This window comes from Felis catus, chromosome C2 (assembly GCF_018350175.1).
Source record: "Felis catus isolate Fca126 chromosome C2, F.catus_Fca126_mat1.0, whole genome shotgun sequence".
In the NCBI taxonomy this organism is placed as follows: domain Eukaryota; kingdom Metazoa; phylum Chordata; class Mammalia; order Carnivora; family Felidae; genus Felis; species Felis catus.
Window position 1 is genome coordinate 133729891 of NC_058376.1, and position 18791 is coordinate 133748681.

General features: G+C 44.4%; 2 protein-coding genes across 6 annotated transcripts in view; both read left to right on the forward strand.

Annotated features, from left to right (window-relative positions):
* The first annotated feature begins 5734 nt into the window (after positions 1-5734).
* On the forward strand, positions 5735-11322 carry LOC111562241 (translation initiation factor IF-2-like). Its single transcript, XM_045037331.1, has 4 exons — positions 5735-5814; positions 6578-6644; positions 9870-10869; positions 11192-11322. Exons 1-3 carry the CDS (start codon positions 5735-5737, stop codon positions 10860-10862), a joined length of 1140 nt encoding a protein of 379 aa, XP_044893266.1. The 3' UTR covers positions 10863-10869; positions 11192-11322.
* The window catches only part of PLCL2 (phospholipase C like 2), a 191861-nt gene continuing 184375 nt past the window's right edge, over positions 11306-18791 (forward strand). Inside the window, exon 1 of one of the 5 annotated variants that reach the window (XM_045037657.1) lies at positions 11306-11786. In XM_045037657.1, the coding sequence (XP_044893592.1) occupies positions 11436-11786 (351 nt within the window). In that variant the 5' untranslated portion in view covers positions 11306-11435. The remainder of the gene's footprint in view (positions 11787-18791) is intronic. The other 4 variants (XR_006585521.1, XR_006585522.1, XR_006585523.1 and 1 more) reach the window with 4 other exon arrangements.

The following is an 18791-nucleotide window of genomic DNA, read 5'->3' on the forward strand; positions in this document are numbered from 1 at the left end:
CTGTCTCTTAGGATGCTAACCTCAGGAGGGAATGTAGGAGGACTCCTCCAGGTCTCTGTGCCCCTGGAAAAGGAATGGCAGATCAGTATGACTAACCAGGTCTTAATCTGCTGAAAATAACAGAGATATAAATGTGTCCCCATAGCTACTCACTCCTCTGGGGCTGGACTTTCAAAGAGGGCATTCTGGCTTTCCCCTTCCCAAAATTGCATGAGGGTTAAGTTAATGGGCTTTGGAACCACACTTGGCCCTGGGCACGTTACCTAACTTTGGTTGTGCCTTTATAACCTCATCTATACCGTGGGAATAAATATGTACAACCTGCCCCTCTTCCTGGTCTCATGATGACATTCCTCCTTCCCTCTCTTGCTCACTAAGGGGGGAAGATAAGGAGGATCAGGAGATAGGCAGGCTCTCTATTGCCTACAGACCCTCATTCCCTTTGTTTTACTTTTCCCATTCCTCACATTGAACTCCAGTTTTGTTTTGTTTTTTTAGAGTAGCTGCTGCTGCAGGCTGAAACTAGACTCACAGAAATCTCACCTCCAGATCCTAGAGACAGAGTCTTGATGAAATAAATCCATAAGCTTGAATCTCAAAGCAGGCCCACACCCAGGACCCCTGTTTACTTACCCCTGAAGGGATGGTGTTCAGGCCTAGATAGGAAGTGAGGTTAGTTCTTAGATGTGTGGCTCATCCCAAGGTGCCCGCACGCCCCCCCCCCCCCGCCCTGAGGCCTAAAATGATACGGACTTGCCCAAAGAAATTAACTGGTAAGTATTTGGTCCCTGCCCCCTACTCCACTCCTGCCAGAAACAAGTAGGGCTCTTGAGCCAGCCGCACAAGGAACACTAATTATACTAATGCTTTCTTTCATTTTGATACATAGGATTCTGTTCCCAACCCATAAGCCCCATTACTCATCCACCCTTCTGAATTGATGAATGGTTTTCCCCATTACAGTCTCTGGTTGCTGGGCTGGCCTCCCTCTTTTCTTCTTGATGAGATCACAATTTAGAAGGACACAATTTCTGTCCTTTCATTGTTTTATGTTTCTTTCTCTGCAGAGTTATTAGCTTGTGAGATGCACTTAGAGAGACTACAAAGTGCGTATAAGACACCGTGCGCTGATGGGTGAGTTAGTGGGCAGTCATACAATCCCCAAGTTGACATAATGTACAAGAATTAGTTGTCAATAGCGCTATAAAGGGAATGTAGTTGATTATGTTCCAATAAATATCCATATTCTGTGATTGAGCAGACATTTTGTTATATTAAAAATTAGGGGGCCACTGACTGGGGCTCTGGAATTTGGGGGCATGGAAATTTTTACTGTGAAATATTTAGTACACCCCAAACTCACCTTTGTGGGGACTAGTGAGAAAGGAAGTACATTAAATATAGATGAAGCTGAGACTTCCTGTGTGTGCCAGAAAAATCTTGTGGGTCTAATTGACCTTTTGGGGAAATTATTTGTGAGCTCAAATTGCTACCTTTTCAATCAGCATGTATACTATTCTTATTGCTTGCACGTGCTGGTCTGCTTCCATCCCAGGAGGCAGGTCGGAAGGTAGGTCAGCCTTTTTATCCCTGTGTGACCTTGGAGGAAAATGAAATCCCTAAGGTTTAAAGGATTTGTCTTATGTCAAATAGTGACCAAATGGCAAGGTTCTGCTAGAAGCTCCTAGCCAGAGCATCTCAGGTCTGGGGGCTGAGTCACATAGCCAGGCTGCTTCCTAACATCCCGAATTAGACAGAAGGTTTGAATTTCCCTACAAGTAAGAGCGAGAACAGTAGATTGTTGGAATGAAGTGTTTACACACCACTGTAGAGAAAAGGGCTTATGAAAGACTTAAGATTTAAGCTGTGTGTTTAAAAGGAAAAGAGAAGGCAGAGAAGAGATGGTTGGGAGCATTTTTACGGCTGAAATGTCAGTGTAGACTAATACAATCTTTGTAGGGAGACGGATGGATTAGAGAACATAGAAATGGTTTAATGTGTGAAGTGTTTATGGAAGCAGTAGGCTGAGTTTGACACTGGAGAATGTGGTGATACGAAATTTTATTTTGGGTACAACATAGAGTCAAAAACCCAAGTTATCCATTATCAGAACTGGAGATCGCGGGTGATTTAAAATTACTTTCATTGAAAATCACTCACATTAACATTGTACTCTACTGGACACTTTAATTGCCCCTGACAGTTACAAATACAGCATATCCTCAGCATCAGAGAAGTTAGTTACCATGTTAGGAAAAGGGCCATTTTAGAATTCACCAAATGGAGAATCTACCCAGAAGAGAGAATGTCCTGGGATCTTAGCAGTGATAAAGAGAAACCAGGGAGCCTGATTTAAAAGATAGAAAAAATGGACCAATTATGTGAAACACTTAAACTCAGAGGATGGGAATATATGATTACAAAGGTATTTGGTTTCAAGACAGCAAATGAGAGGGAATTGGACAGTGCAGTGAGAAATACATGGGATTGGGAGAGAGCTGAAACATTTCATTATAGCACTCCAAATAGTAATTCTACTGACATGAAGACTACTGAGAACTGAAAACAAAAACAAAAACAAAAACCAACCAACCAACCAACCAACCAACCAACCAAAAAAAAACCCCCAAACATCTAATTTGACTTTTAAAAAGCTCTGTGGTTAAACACCCAGAATCAGCAGGTCAAAGGAGTCATTCATTATGACCTTTTGCCTTCAGGCTGGGGCAGCCCATACCATCCTGGTAGATAATTGCCTACCCTATGCTTAAGGTTCTTGTGGAAAGGAAATTCCAAGCCCACCGCCCCGGTAATGCATATCAGTGTCCAATGGCAGCACAAGGAAAGTTTCCTCTCTGTGGAGCCTAAAATCCCAGTGACCACAGCCTATTCACTTCCTCGTGTTCCTGTGCTAGTCCCAGCTGAGCTCAAGATCCTCTATTTACATGATCACATGATTTAAAAAGATCATTCAAGGCTCCCTCCACATTGTGTCTTAACTACCGTTTAATAATGCAAGAAGTGTTTGCACAGGAACTGGTGACAAGGGGAGGAACTTGGATGTGTCTCAGTTTGTGCTTGCCGGCTTCCCCAGAGTGACCTGCTGACCCCAAGCCAGCTCCATCACTTCCTCTGAGAGTCAGGTTCACTCAAGTCTTGGTCCCTCCCCGAGTCCCCTCTTAGGAATTGCTTTGTACCATGCAGACCTGGAGCCAGATTATAAAACCACAGCGGGATGCTCAGTCTCTTCACTTGCCTGAAACCCCTCTCTATAGTTTTTTGTTTGTTTTGTTTTGGTGGTGGGGGTGGGAATGGCTAGTGTTCTGAGCCTTGTCCTCCATCTGGGTAACAAGATGAACCTATCTTTTCTCTCTCATGTGGCTTCCGTATGTGTATGCTTTTTGAAAAGGACAAGGTGACATTTGGCTAATTTTTTGCTAATATGCATAAGTGGGAGCTGTCTAGGGAAGCTTCCTTTTGCCAGGTAATTTGTACATCCTAACAGCAGCCTTCTGGAGATTTGGTCTTCTTTGTGTTGTGTACTGTTAATAGTGGGAATTTCTAACTAATTAAGAAAGGAGTCGGGCAGCATGCCAGGCTGGAGGGGTGATGTTTTTGATCCGGTCAGGTTTTGCTACATCCTACCTCTTAGAGCCAGGTCAGAAGTTTTACTGACCCATGGCAGGGCTGGACTGCTCCTTTAATTCGTTATTTTTAAACTACTTTTAAAACGGAGACTGTAATGCATGCACACTAAAAAATAAAACTCCCTCCTTCCATAAAATCCTAGTCACCTTCATCCGTAGCATCAAATACAGTTCTTCATACAAAGTACAAATATACTTAACAGATGCTAGCTACATGAATGGGCTTATTTGTATCAGATAATCAGGAAAGATAGGAAGATAAAATGGAAGGCAGAGAATAAAACATACTCAGCATATCCAAAGAAAGAGGGCTTATGAAAGAAGAAAGGGTTTTATAAGCACATGAGGCACAAAGATGGATTTTTAGAAAGGGCTTATTGAAATCAAATTTACTGGGGATCTGTTGTATGTCAGGTCCTGGGCTGGTACAGAGTTGGAAGGTGAACCTAATGTATCGTCAAACTCTGATAAAGCTCAGTGTGGAGAAAAGGCTTCTAAGTTGTGTTCTGTTGAGCTCAAACTCCTGGGGAAAAGACTCATAAATAATTACAGTGTAGTATAGTGAGGGCTGTAGTAGAGCAATGTACTAAGTGCTTTAAGAGCCTAGAGGAGCAACTCATTATGTCTTCTGGAGTCAGGAACATCTTATCGGTGGAGGAAACATTTGTGCTTTCTTAAAGAATGCCTTTAAGTTCTCCCAGTGGAGAGAGGGAAATAGAACGTCAAAACCTAGCAACCATATAGAGAGTGAGAATATAGATGACGCTAGAGAAGAATCTGGGGACCAGGTTATGATGGACCATGTGTGCCAGCTACGGAGAATGATGTTGTCTTGAAGTGGAACTATTGGAGAATTGTAGGTTGATAAGTGATCCCCTCAGGGCAATTTTGATGGTGATTTGAGAAAAAGATTGAAGCTGGGGGCAGGTGAGGGGCAGTGAACTAGATAGAGTCAGCCAGCATTAGGAGGCTACTGCAATGGTCCAAGCCAAGTGCAGTGAGACAGTAAACTAGGTCACTCTGGTGGGAATGGGACAACCTAGAGACACTTCTAGGTTGATTTACATGGTTAACTATGCCTTGATAGTTAACTGGAACGTGGGGTGCCAGGAGTTGAGGCTGATGCTGAGTACTTCATAAGGCTACTGTGTGGGCAGAATATCATAAAAAGAAATATGGAATACAGGAGAATAGAGGTATGGAGTAAAAATTCAGTGAATTAAACCTAAGGCATGTGGAGTTTGAGATTCCTGTGGCACAGCCAGGCCAAAAATCTCAGCAGGGAAAGAGAGAGTTTCAATGATATAAGGAGAGTTAGCATGTTCCACGAAGGCCAAGAAAGATGAAGATTACATTGGGTTTGTTAATTAGGATGTCAACCATGACCTTTGGGAGGGCAGTTTCAATAGAAGAGGAAGGAAGCCAGTTATAACAGGCTGGTAACTGAAAAATTACTAGGAACATATATCCAGAATATATTTATGTAGAAGGAAAGTAGCGAGATAGTACAGTGGAGAGGAGCTTTAATACCTAAGCCCTCCTTAATTATAACATGGGGGAATTATACCACAAAGAGTAATTTTAAACTGGGCACACAGTGTTCCAATCCTTAGAGCCCACAGGCCCAGCCTTATGGGGTTTCTGATGAAGGCAACCTTCTCCTCTTGGCTCTTGGAGGCCTAATTCTCCTCCTCACTTCCCTGGAACATCCATGAAGACCTGAGACACTAAGCCTGCGAGGAGCAGGTGGCTCAGGAAGAGGAAATTTCCTCTTCCTTTAGTCTAAGGCTGCCTTTCAAACCCTTGATTCTTGTATGATTGACATTGAGATTAAAGACCCCGCTCCACCTTCCACCCAAAGAAGGGTTATAAAACCCTTTGGTCCCCAAAGAAAAAAACAGTTACATCAGACCAGAAGAGTCCAATGATCAAAAAGATAGTCATACGTGGTTTCTGATATGGAGTTAGCCTAAGATGCAGGGGTGATGGGTAAGGTAAGGATAAATAGCATGGCGGGGAAGTTAAAGCAATTTGTTTTCTGATGTGTTTTATTGTGTGCGAAGTAGAATTCTAGGACTGTCGCAGAGATGGCGGGGAGGGTAGTACGGGCAGCAGCAGGCCAGCTGGGAGAGTTCGGAGAATGGAAATCAGAGCCAGTTAGCAAGGGGTAAAATATTGCCTCAGAGCACCAAAGGCTCCATTGAACACATAAATCATACACTTGGCCAGTCAGCATGGCTATAGGATTTTTTTTTTCCTCCTCTCCAGCAGAGTGGCAGCCTGGGGCATGTATCATTGGATGTATGAAAAACTGTAGATTCACAAGATGGTCACAATTGACAGTGATGGGCCTAGGATGCTGGTGGGAATGTGGCTGAAAGTCTTGGTCCTGAGGTCCAGGCTGGGTAGGGAAGAAAGGCATAGACAGGAGTGCTGATGGACCGCGAGAGTGGGAGGGGGTGAAGGAAGCCCATGTCTTGCTAAGGTTGGCAGGTGGGGAAGTAAAGGGAAATAAGAGGAAGGGACTGATGGAAAGGCAGAGTTTTTGGCTAGACAATGGGTTTCTGAGTTTCTGAGTTCAGAGATGAAATAGCTCTGGGGTTGGGGATGTGGGCATGGGTAGATGAAGGGAAGTAAGTTGGGAGCCGTACATCAACACATTTGGATGGCGAAAATGATACGGTCATCAGAGTCCTTGAACACATTAAAATAAAGCCATCCTTGAAAATCATTTTGACAAGACCCCGATATAGGCAAAATGTGAAAGGCATTGACTACACTTTGCTCATCATGCAATTAGGAAGTAGGTTAGGGGGGAAAAAAAAGGCCTCTCTTCAGACCTTATAAAGAACAATATGTGGAGACCTCACTTCGTGGGTGTCCTTCTCTTAAGAGAATGAGCTAACACAATAGGTAATTTTATATTCCAGATTTTTGGCTTCTCTGGAAAAAGAGATGATCATGGCAGCACCAGGCCAGGACTCCCTTGTGGTGGCAGTAAGATCACTTACCAGGTTACCTGAGTCCCTATCACCCCACAGTGCTGGCCCACACCTGGATGAGTGTCAGTTGCTGTTTATCATTATGTTCACACTCTCTTTCTTAGAGTTCAGAGGAAAGTGAAACATTTCTTATATTCAAGGATCTTTTTAAAACTAGAAAAAGATGAATCGGGAAGAGTATTCCTCTGTACTTGGTATGCAAATATGTCACTGTTGAATAACTATAAATTATGATGCTGTTATGAAACAAATCCTTCCAGCTTTACTCATTACATTATCCACCTGGCTCCTTATGGGCATTTGAGTTTACAGTGACTCCTTTAATAAAATAAGAGTGGAAATACAGTCAAATACATGCAAGTTTACAAAAGCAGCATGAAAGGCAATGGTACTTTTTAGAGCCAATCATATTGTTACTTTTGTTCATGAAATAATCTTATCAAATCTCCAGTAATTAATAGATTCCCTCAAAGTGCTATCTAACTCAGTAGACACTGAGAGCAATTTAATGAATTGTTCCTCAGTGGCTGGAAAGTGTTGATGTAATTCCCTGAGTGCCTAACTTCTTGGCAGTCATATATACTTGTAGATGGGTGAAGGATCTTTTAGCATCAGAGGAAAGGAAGAGTATGAAAATGAAAGCTTCCGGCAGGTCTAACTTGCCTCTATGGTGCCCAGGAAGAAAGGTGATTGCTGTATATCTCTTGTTAAGGATCATGATAAAACAAACACAATCCAAGCTGTTGGAGTATACTAGATTAAAATCAACATCTTGGATTAACTCAGGAGGCAAATGAGTAGCCAGTGTGGACCAGTACATTGATATAATCTGGTGTTTCCTTAAAGCATTTTGTTCTTCTACTTTCTGCTCTACTTAGCTCCCCATTAAGCATCTGGGGGGGAATGGCCGAATAGGAAGGCTTAGAGGTTGAACTGCATCTTTAGAGAAATACAGAAATAATATGAGATTGAGATTTGGGAAATGAAAACTGGTATAATACATTGAGGGGAAAAAATAATCTGAAGGCCAAGTGATCAGTGAGTCAGAAAAATTTAGAGAGTCGTAATGTTAGAGCCTGCGAACTGGAAACTAGATATGAATTCATAACCTACAAGGGTATAAATGACGGCAAGAAGTCAGTAAACAGCGTCAGTGTTATTTTGGGAGGCTGAAGGAAGGTTATTACGGACCAGAGAGCCTGAATAGCTTACATTCTAGGCATCGAATTAAAGAGACAAACAAATAGAAGAGAATTTGGTGAAGGGGGACAATGATGATTAAAAGCTGAGATGGAAATATGAAGAAAACTTAAAAAAAGATAAAGCTCTGTATTGCTTTGTAAACGTATGTATTGTATAACAGGCTCACAAGAGTTTAAAGGTGTTTATTGACTTTAAATGTTATGGACAAATTACTCATGAACATCTAACCATGAGTATATATATATATATATATATATATAAAATAAATTGGCATAAGCACCATGGAGTTATCCAGAATGAGCATTTTATTTGTGTCTTGCCTATCTCTTATTGCCCCACTCTGAAAATTTGTCTGAAGGAACCACTAGACAGGATCTGCTGAGGAATGACTATGATATTTTGGCTCTTTCTAACTCTAACTTCTATGAATTTTACAATGCCATGAAAACACTTCCGTAAGATTTTGGCAAAATATTTACAATTTCTTCAATAACACTGCTCATGGAATAGGAGAAATGGAAAGCAATCACTTAGTAACTGCAGAGAGACAAGCAGGAAGGAGAGAAACAATTGCTTACTATGCTGTTTGTGATGAAAAAAAAAAAAAATCTGAGTTTAGCTATTAAAAAGCCTGTTGGGAGCCGAGAATCGCACATGTCAGAGGAACATGCTGCTTCCCATCACCCATAGAGAAGAAATGGTACCTACATGGTCTGGCTGCTGGTGTGATGAAGTATAGCTATAACATCAGCAGGCATGTGACCGGTGGCTTGTGGGAGACAAGCACTCAGGGGGATAAAAAGGAACCTGGCACAGGCCTTGGGCTTTTGGCATCACTAGTTACAGGTCTGCCAAGATGCTTTGGGAAACGTTTTAATTTAAATGCCAAGTCTATTTCAACGAAGTCTCCCTGGTTTGACCTGCTGGGAGTCCAGAGTGAGATGGATAGGTGCTCATGTAGGAGAGCATTAGGTGAATTAGATGGTGGTTTTATTAAAAACAAAAACAAAAACATCCTGGGGGTTTAACTCTCTGTATGTCCCCACTCACAAGGGAAATTCACGGGTATAAGTTGCAGGATGTAGGACTCTCATAGCATGTTACTAGTGATTGGTAAATGCAGGAAAGGGCAGAGATATCTTCAGGCAATTACTCAACATATCAAAATTAGAGAACATGAAGAATAAAGGCCCAGCATTTTTCCTTTCCTCCCCCTCAGCCATACTGGCTGGCTACTTTGACTATGAATTCAAAATAAGGCAGATTAAGAATCTGATCTACATCATTTGAATATATTTTCTTGCAAAACTATCACGACAGTAAAACAATTGTTTGAACCCAAACTAGGAAAAATAAAGGGATGAGACAATAAAAAATTAAAACATTGTTGTCCCTCGATGTGAAAATATTTCTGTTAGTGTGTAGGCCCAGATTGGCTAGGGATGAATAAAAGCTTTTCTGATGGGTTACAAAAACATGAATCCAGAAGATCAGAAGAATTAAAACGCCCCCAAGAATAACATGAAGGTATTTGAAGCTGCTTCAGAGGCAAGGGCGGGTATGTATACCTATGGAAAGCCCAGTTTCCTCAGAGGCTACTTGGCAGTTAGTTTGCTATAACATCATGCTAATAAAAGCAAAGACTTTAAGTTCGCCGCCCCCCCACCCCCACCCTCGCCCTCAGCCGACTATCCTTCGGGCCCTGCGGGAAGAGCATTCTCTGAAAAGGAAACACTAGTTGCACAAGAGCTGGGGTTCTGGAGAAGCTCTGGAGGCTGAAGCCAGGGAACCTGGGACAGGGAGGTGGGTGGGGCCAGGCTGGGTGGGGCCTCCGGTACCACCCTGAGGAGTTTGAGCCCCATCTTTGCTCGAGGGATGGAGATCCAGGGGAGATATTTGTGCTGGGGAACGGCAAGATCAGGATTTTTAGGCAGGTCACTCTACCTGAAGCATTAGGGAAGGGAAAGAAGGGGCAAGAACCAGAGAGAAGAGGGCCTGGCTGTTCTGATCCAAGTAGGATGCCGCTCCAAAAGATGAGCCTGACCTAAGGCGGGGGCCCGCAGCAGGCTGGACCTGGCGGCGGGATCAGGAAGGACACTGGGAGGGAGGCACGACGGTGATAAATCCCTGTAGGGCGACTCAGAGAGCACAGTACAGGCTCTGCCGAGGTCCTTTACTCTTCACCTCTCGCCGCCCCAACCCCGCCCGCGCCCCAGCATCCTTGCAACCAGTTGAATCAATTCACAGTTCAGGAGCCTGGGGAACGGAATTGGTTTCTGTATGTGAAACAGGTCTGCCCCTCTGGGGAAGCCCAGAGGGGAACGTCCGGAGGGCCTTTTCCAGGGCTGGGCGGGAGGGGAACGAGTCCGGCGCGCGGATCGGGGGCTCGAGGGAGGTGCAGAGGCCGAGCCCCCGAGCCCCAGACCTTCTCTCCCGGCCCCCAGACCTCCGCGGTCGTTGCCCCTCGGGCGCCGGGCGGGTGATTGGCAGTTGCCGCAGCTCTAGGGGGACCCGGGTATCCAGGACCCGTGGCCGCCGCCGGTTGCCGTCCGCTCGCTCGGCGGCGAGGTTTCCGCGGCCCCATGACCTGGCCTGGGCTGGAGCAGCCGCGACGGGCGGCGACCCCCGAGCTGGAGCCCGGGCGGCTCGCGGTGGGTCGGGGGCAGCCGGGGAAGGTCCCGAGGCCTACGGTGGGCAGCGCCGAGCCTGGAGGAGACGGCCGCGGGCGGAGGCGGGGGGTCTGGGCTGCCCCCCTCAGGAGCTGCCCCGGGCCGCACCGCCACCGTCACGGCCCGGCCGCCCCTGCCCGCCGTGCGCTTCCTCTTGGAGCCGCAGGCCTCAGCGGGGACTCTGGGGGGCCGCGGCGGGGCCCGGCACGCGACGGCCTCTGGGGAGTTGGGGTCTGGGGAGACCGGGCTTCATCCCCCGCTCGCCCAGGCCGCGAGACCCTCGGGAGGCGCCTCCGCGAGGCCAGAGAGCAGCGGGCTCCCGCCGCTTCCCCTCTTCCTGAGCCCAAGGTGGGCACCCCGGCCCGGGGCTGGACGCCTGGTTCCCGCGTGATGAGCGCTCCGACCCCTGGCGAGGGGGTGGGGGTACCCTGAGCCTCAGCGGAGAGCGCCCCGAGCCCTTGAGGCCGCCGCCGCGTTACCTCGGGGTGGGTGCCCCGTGGCCCGGTGGGCGCCCGGCCCGCGCGGGTTATTTTTGGCGCCCGCGGCGGCGCGTGTGCCGGGGCGTGTTTTCCTTCCCCAGGTACTGGGAGCCGGGGCCCCGCCGCCGCCGCCGCCGCCGCCGCCGCCGCCGCCGGAGCTGACTTGTGTCTCTCTCTTCTCTCCCCTGCAGGAATCTTCCGATAATTCTGCCGCCACGACTTGAACCGTGCGCGAGGCGAGCTCGAAACAAACATCACATCTAAATTAAAAAAAAAAAAAAAAAAAAAAAAAAAAAAAAAAAAGCGGAAGAAGCGGCCGAGGAGGCGGCGGCGGGAGGAGGAGAGGAGGAGGGGCCGCGCGCGGCGGCCCGAGGCGGCGGCGGGGACGCGGGGACGCGGGGACGCGGCTTTGTGCTGGCGGGTCGTGGGGCGCCCATGGCGGAGTGCGGCCGGGGGGGCGCCGCCGGCGGGGCCCTGCCCACCTCCCCGGGCCCGGCCCTCGGCGCCAAGGGCGCCCTGAAAGCTGGAGCCGGAGAAGGCGGCGGCGGCGGCGGCAGCAGCGGCGGCGGCGGGGGAGGTCGCCTCGGCCACGGGCGGGCGCGCTATGACAGCGGCGGGGTTTCCAACGGAGACTGCAGCCTCGGCGTGTCCGGGGACGAAGCCCGAGCCAGCCCTGCCAGGGGACCCCGTGGCGCCGCGCTCGCCCCGACCCCCAGCCCGGCCGCCTGCCCCCTCCCCCGGGAGAGCAAACCCGGCGGCCTGCCCCGCCGGAGCAGCATCATCAAGGTAGGTGAGAGAAGGGCGCACATCGCCCACCCCCAGCCGTTCTCGGGGTCAGTTTCCCAAGAGGAGAGTGGTGGTGGAAGGAGGGGGTTATACGAGGAGTCCCCTGCCTACGGGAACCACTGGTGCATGGGTGCTTGGGGTGCTTGAACAGGGATTGGATGCACACAGCATTTGGAAAGAATGGAGAGGTGATCCTTAATGTGCAGGGGGAGCTGTGCTCAGACATTCCCAGTTGAACTTGGGGCTGTCACCTTTTCCAGGACTGGCCTGGAATTATGGCCTGTACCTGGTTGGGCAGGACATTCTCTTCTGTGGTAGCCTTGACTGGTAACAGACTGCCTGTAACGTGTCTATTGTATGTTAAATACAGTGGTTAGGTGAAAACATTTTCTTAAAAATCCCAGGGGGTGAACAAGCTTATTTAATAGGATTCTTCTGATCTGTATCTAGTTGCCTCTTGCAAATGGTTACACTTCGAGGGTGCAAAATCTCTGGTCCCTCACTCACACGGAGAAATGGAGTAGGTTTTCTAAACACAAATGAAGATTTCCGCTTTCTTAGGCTCAAAAGCACTGAGACATTACAGTTCTGCACAATTTAATCTTTTCCTTGCTGCAGTAGGCAGGCCTCCAGTTCTGTGGAAGTTCTTTTGAGCGGTTTGCTTGGTTTTGGTATCTTTTGCATAGTGATACTTAGCAGCAGAAAGTCAGCAATTGTTTTGTGCATTTCAAACTTAAGAAGTAATATTAGGAACTCCTGAGTTTGTGGTGGTTTCATTCTAATACTACATTTTGGTCTGCCGTGTAAAAATATTTCTCGTGACCTGAAGTGAAAAAAAATAGTTGATGAGCTAAGAAGAGCAGAGCCTTAGGCAAGAGTAGCTCATTCTGCTTAAGTTCAGAGCAAATAGGAAAACATTGCTTTCTGAAAATCAAGGGGTTACCAGGACAATGGGCAGCAAAGCACATTGACAGGGCTGCACCCACCCTTCCTGTGGCTGATAACCCATGGGAGAGAGGGCAAAACAGGCCACAGTAAAGAGAGTTGGCACTGGTGGTATTTGAAATTTAATTGGACCTGCAGAAATCTTCCTAAGTACTCTGTAGTGTCTGGTGGTGTTATCAGCTTCTGCAGTAATCTAGTGAAATATACCACCTTCCTACCCTCTGTAACAGGCAGTTGTGAAACTGCTTTTCGCTTTGTCATCTGTTTGTACAGTTTATGTCTGGGCAAGGGCACAAGTGAAGGGCTTAAAGATCAAGTGTGTTAACTACCTGCAGTAGGCATTGAGAATTTAAGGAAAGTAACATATTTTTGCTACATACTTGGCTTTTAAAATGTGACTTACATTTTCTTTTGCTGTGTAGCTTCTGTTTCCATGGAAGTTGCTTTCAACTATGCATGATCATCAATCCTATGAACAGAGTTATGTGTCAACTCTGTTTTTATTGGTTGCCAGATATTTGTAGTGATATTGCATTGCGGTTTTAATGAAATTTGAGGTGAAATTCCAGAGAAGATACCAACCTACTTAATTTTAATTCTTATTTAATTTGTTGGAGAGCCTGTTTTTGTACTTTAAAAAGAAAAATCAAGCTTTATTGGTGTCCATAGTGGGATTCACAGTGTAACTTATTTAAAACAGCTATTTTAATTTTATATTCAGAATAGGACGAAGGATGATTTGCCAATATTTCTGATATGTGGAATTGAGAACTTGTCGGTAGATATCATTTCTTCATTGAAGATTCTAGAAGCACATGGGGAAATCATTAATTATTCAGCAATCACTGGTTTTTGAGTTTTGAAACTTTGAAAGATATCTTTGTCATTTTTCTTTTTTCTAATGAAGGCAATTGGTTTCTTGTTCAGAGTTGTGTCCCTGGATACATATTGCCAGGAACATATTAGGGATTCAATAGATTGCTTCCTGAATGAATGGAGGAATGATAAGAAAGTACATGTTTTCTCTAAGTTCTGTCAATTTCTGAAATTGGTGGTTTGGTGTTTACTAGTCTCATATCTTGTTCATTTACTTACACCTCCTAAGATGACTTGATTTACTCCTTTTTCTTTCCTCTTTGTCAATGTACATTTTCTTAAACACACTTTGAAACTATGGAAATAGTGTTGAAAGTTGATCAAGTCTGGGTTATAGGAAAGCGGTATGCTATATTTAAGTCGGTAACTACTTGGTATATTTCCCCTTGAATTGGTGCCTTAAAGGATCAAGATTTTAGAAACTTAGTGTGGTATTTTCTGCAGACATAACAGTATCAAGACAATATTCTAATATTGTCTAATATTCTTTAACATCAAATTTCATAAATATTTGCAATGAATAGTGCACAGACATTTTTGTCATATGAATGGCAGAAATTATTTCACCTTTGTTAAAAAACAGTAGAAAAACTTAGTAGAAGCTCATGTCAAAAAGCAATAGCGACACCTCTTCATTAGTTTCCTTATGTTCTTTTTGAATATAAGGGATGAGTTCAGTCAGGTGATGAAAAGATTGGGGCGGGAGTAGATGGGTAAGCAAGGTGATAATCGGGGACTTGAGGTCATGGCAGGGAGTTGCTGGCTGAGGCACAGAGACCAGTATTTATGGGGTTGCTTTAGTTGAAACGTTGGGCTTGTGAGCTATACCTTTTTCCTAGCTTTCATCTTCATTACCCTCTTGACATTCCTCTTGTATGGGGATCCCCAAGTCAGAGGGGGAAATGACAGCCTGGATGTGATAAGCAGTGGGCACAGAAAGGGTATTATTGCTGAGATGCAGGACATATGCAGAGATACACTGTGGGCTGACCAGAATTATATTTCTCATTTAAAATCACTTCTTTGGAACTCCATCTGTTTTGTAAATATGGTGTTGAGTAAAAAAATTGTTGTAAAACTACATTTTCTGCCAAAATAGATGCACAGATCTATACTAAAAGCTCCTTGGTTATGGCTACAGTGCTGATGAAGACTCAGAGTGAGCAGCCTTATGGAATCTTTTACAAATACATTGAGAAGAGAAATAATCATGGAACTCATCACCAGACTTCTCTACTTTTCTTTAGTTTAGTGGAAATAATATTACACTTTTTAAATTATTTACAAAGGCCCATTACCAAATTTTTAGGGAAGGAGCCATTATGTTTGTCATCTTAAGTAATCTAGTAAACGAAAACATCACTTTCATTTTCTCTTTCCATATTTCATTTCATCACACCATTCAGTACAATCCACGCCTTCTTTTGAAACAGCTAATTTGGTCAGTTGTTTAGGCGACATCTATTTTTTACAAATACCTCAATCCTTTAACTCAAAGACTTGGTCTAAAAATGTGAAGTAGCATTTAGGCCTTAGATTTCTTTTTCATTTTAGCAAGAAATGAAGTTAAAGTGCCCATTAGTTTAGATGGCTTATTTTAATTAAAACCAATTGAATATTATAGTTGGTAGATATAATTGAATATTATAATTGAATATTAAAAAGGTGATATAATTTGTATAAAGTAAAATTCACTCTTGTTGGCGTCCAGTTCTATGAGATTGACAAAAACACACATTCATCTAACCACTACCACAATAAAAAATTCCATTGCCCTCCAAAAATTCTCCTGGTCCCTTTGTGTCTTCCCCCCTTCCCGTGCCTGGGCTGTGGCAACCACTGATCTTGGGTACGTTTTAATAAGTAGGAAATATAGCCATTGCATGATTTTGGTAGCTAAAAGTAATAATAGCACGTGCTACTTATTAAACACTATGTGCAAACACGTGGAAAATACTTAATATAATTCTGTGACATGGTCCTGCCCCTGCCACGGAGGCTGAAGAAAACCCAGAGTTCAGAGAGGTTAACCACTTGCCTAATGTGCCAGAGCTGGTTTACCCCATTTTGGTATGGCTGCACTCTACTGCTCCCCAGATTACACTGACAGTTTTAAATTTTCTGTATAATTAAGGTAGCACTGGTGGTTTGGAATGCTGGCTTCAATTTTTCCCTCTAAATGTAGGGGATATTGGAGGGAACCAAAAGACTCGATTCCTGCTGGCAGAAGTTGAGGGATAATATAGCCAGACAGCTGTAGCTACCTGTTGTGGCTGCTTGATCAGAGCCTCCACCTTCTTTGGGACAGTGGTTTGATCTTGTCCAAGGTAGCAGCTCATAGTTTTCTTAGTATCATTATGTCATTATCACAGTATCATCGTGTGTAGGGGAAGCCTTTTTCCTGCCTTTATACCAACATGTATATTCCTGTGTCTTGATGCTGAGCACCCCAAGGTGGGGAAGAAGCAGATGTTCGCATTTATTTTATATATATATATATATATATATATATATATATATATATATATATATATATATTTAAACAAAATAAAAAAAATGTACATATAGATATTATATTGGCCTGTGGTTTAAATAAACTAGACTTTTGCAGGCAAAAGCCGGGCTGTATTTATCAGTTCTGCAAGGGTAACAGGTACTCAATAACCGTTTCTTGAATTGGATCTTAAAAATATCTGCATTTGGCTTTAGATTTTTCGGTTTTTAGATTTTTTTGGGTTTTGTTTGTTTGTTTGTTTCTTTGCTTTGAGTGGAGGGAAGGGAGAGACAACTGCATGCCTAGCAAACTTATGGGCATGTCATAAATGTTAAACAAACAGTAACTGGATCATAAAGTGAGTTTGTCTGAATAGATAGGCAGACTGGATCATTTAAGTCAGAAAAATGTAATGTCCAATCAGCCACTCTGCACTTCACTTTGTACTAATGCATTTTGGGCCACACAGGATAACTGTTGAAAGGCCAGGGCGTGGCTGCTTGTCTCAGCCCACTCAAAGAGCTTTTGTCACAATTCAGAGTTCGCTTTTCAGGAGTAATCAGAGGGTATTAATTTTCATGCCCCCAAAATTACTTGCCCCCTTTCTTGTTTTCCAGCCTCTCCTCCAAACAGTTGTTTGGTCTGTGTTGTTGTTGTTGTTTTCCTTCACCAAATCCAAATAGTCAACTGACAGGAAATTGTTTATTCTATTTTTTTAATTGCTGATCTTGGTCACTCAAGTCATTTTCTTAGAATGCTGTCTCCCAGAATCTGTTCAGTTCCTTTTATAGTTCCGTGTCTTCTGCAAGGGTGCTAAACTATTCTTTTTTTTCCTTTTTTTAAATACTTAAGTTACCGATTCCTCATTATTCAACAAAACAGGGCAGTGTTATCTACAGCCTAAATGCAGACATAAATGAAGTATGAACATTCATATTTTCTCCCTAGACTTTATTTTATACATAGATATTCAAGAATAGATGCTCTATTTCTTATTAATACGAAGTTCTGGCTGTCATCTACGAGACCTCTAGATTAGTTTGGTTACCTTTTTTATTTTATATCAATGGGATTCTGTAGTGCAAGGGATATTCAGATTATTTTTACCAGTTTACCAGAAACTGTGTGTTTGCAAGCTGCCTGACCAGCTTTTTTCTACTGATAATTGTGGTGGATCTAGAGGGTTGTGCTGGGCATAAGAGTACTTGGTTGTGGCTCAAACAAATCCAAGCCACCAGGGAAGTTTCAGGAGTACCTATTTTCTTTATGTCAGAATAATTGCATAGCTTTAGAGTGCTCAAAGCATATAATTAATCACGCTGAGCTTTCGTGACAATTATGTGAGTGGTCCAGGCTGCTGGCAGGACACTTGGCAACTGCCTAGTTCCAAGTAGTAGAGAAGGGCAGGTGGCTAGGCACTGCTGGCCAGCAGTTCTTGGTCACTTGGCAGGGGCAGTTAGGTAAACCGTGTTCTAGCTGATATTCTCAGCTGGGCTGCACTCGGGTCACGTGCTGCACGTCTGGGTTATTCAGGAGGCAGAATAGTGGCGAGAAAAATAGAGGGTGTGGAGTGAGGTGCTTGGATCGGACTCTGGCTCCCTTGCTTCCTTTCTGTGTGGCCTTGGGCAAGATATTTAAGTCAACCTCATAGTGTTGGGGTGAAGATGAAATGAGATGATGTGTGTGTGAAATACTCAGAGCAGAGTATGGTGCCTAAGAAGCACCCCATAAACAGTACCTACTATGTTTGTTTTTGTGATTTTTAGTTTCTCTTACTTGGAGTTTATCCTGAGATGAGCAAACTCACTTAGCTCCATTTGAGTTGGAGATTTGCCATGCCCGTTTTGGGAGTCTTGTCTTTTGAAATATGCAGAACGTACCCAGGGAAGTTTCTCAGACATATTCTAAAGTTGCTTTCAAAAACGACTTGTTTTGGTGGCTTTCTAAGTCAGGTGCCTCAGTACAACTGTGCGCGCACCTCAGTCGCCCCAGCTAAGTGATCAGACGGTACTGAACATCACTTTCATTGAGCCAAGCACCCATACGTCTTGATTTGCCCAGGACAGTCCAGATTTACACCTTTTGTCCTGACAAAATTATTAAGAGTGCCTCCTTTCCCTCTCAGGCATCCCGGTTTGGATGATAAATAATGTGGTCACCCTACGGATCTGCTACTGATCACAAGGCCCCTGTGACTGCCTTCCATGCCCAACTTAGCCTTTAGATTTACACCTCTCTTTTCTCAGCCCCTGTGCCTCCCTTCTCTCTGTCATCTTCAAGGTCTTCCTCAGATAATCACTTCTTGCAATGAATTGTTCCTTTCTCTGCCTTCCAGCCACCACTCTGTATCTCTATACAGCCCTGTTTCTTTCTGCCTCTCAGGTAACTTGATCTTACTCACCAAGAGGTTGCAAGGACACCTAGTTTAATGTCTTGTGGGAAGCATGTTTTTAAGCATATACTTGTTGAATAAATGTGTGAGTGGATGAATAAATAGACATGGATGATGTAACTTACCTTAGGGGTTCAAAGAAGATATTATTTAGACTTCAACTGTTTTTTCTTAATTGAGGTAACACTGGTATAAACCTTATATTAGTGCCAGGTGTACATCATAATAGTTCAATGTCTGCATGCACTACAAAGTGATCATCACAATAAGTCTCGTTGCCAGTCATCGCTATACAGTG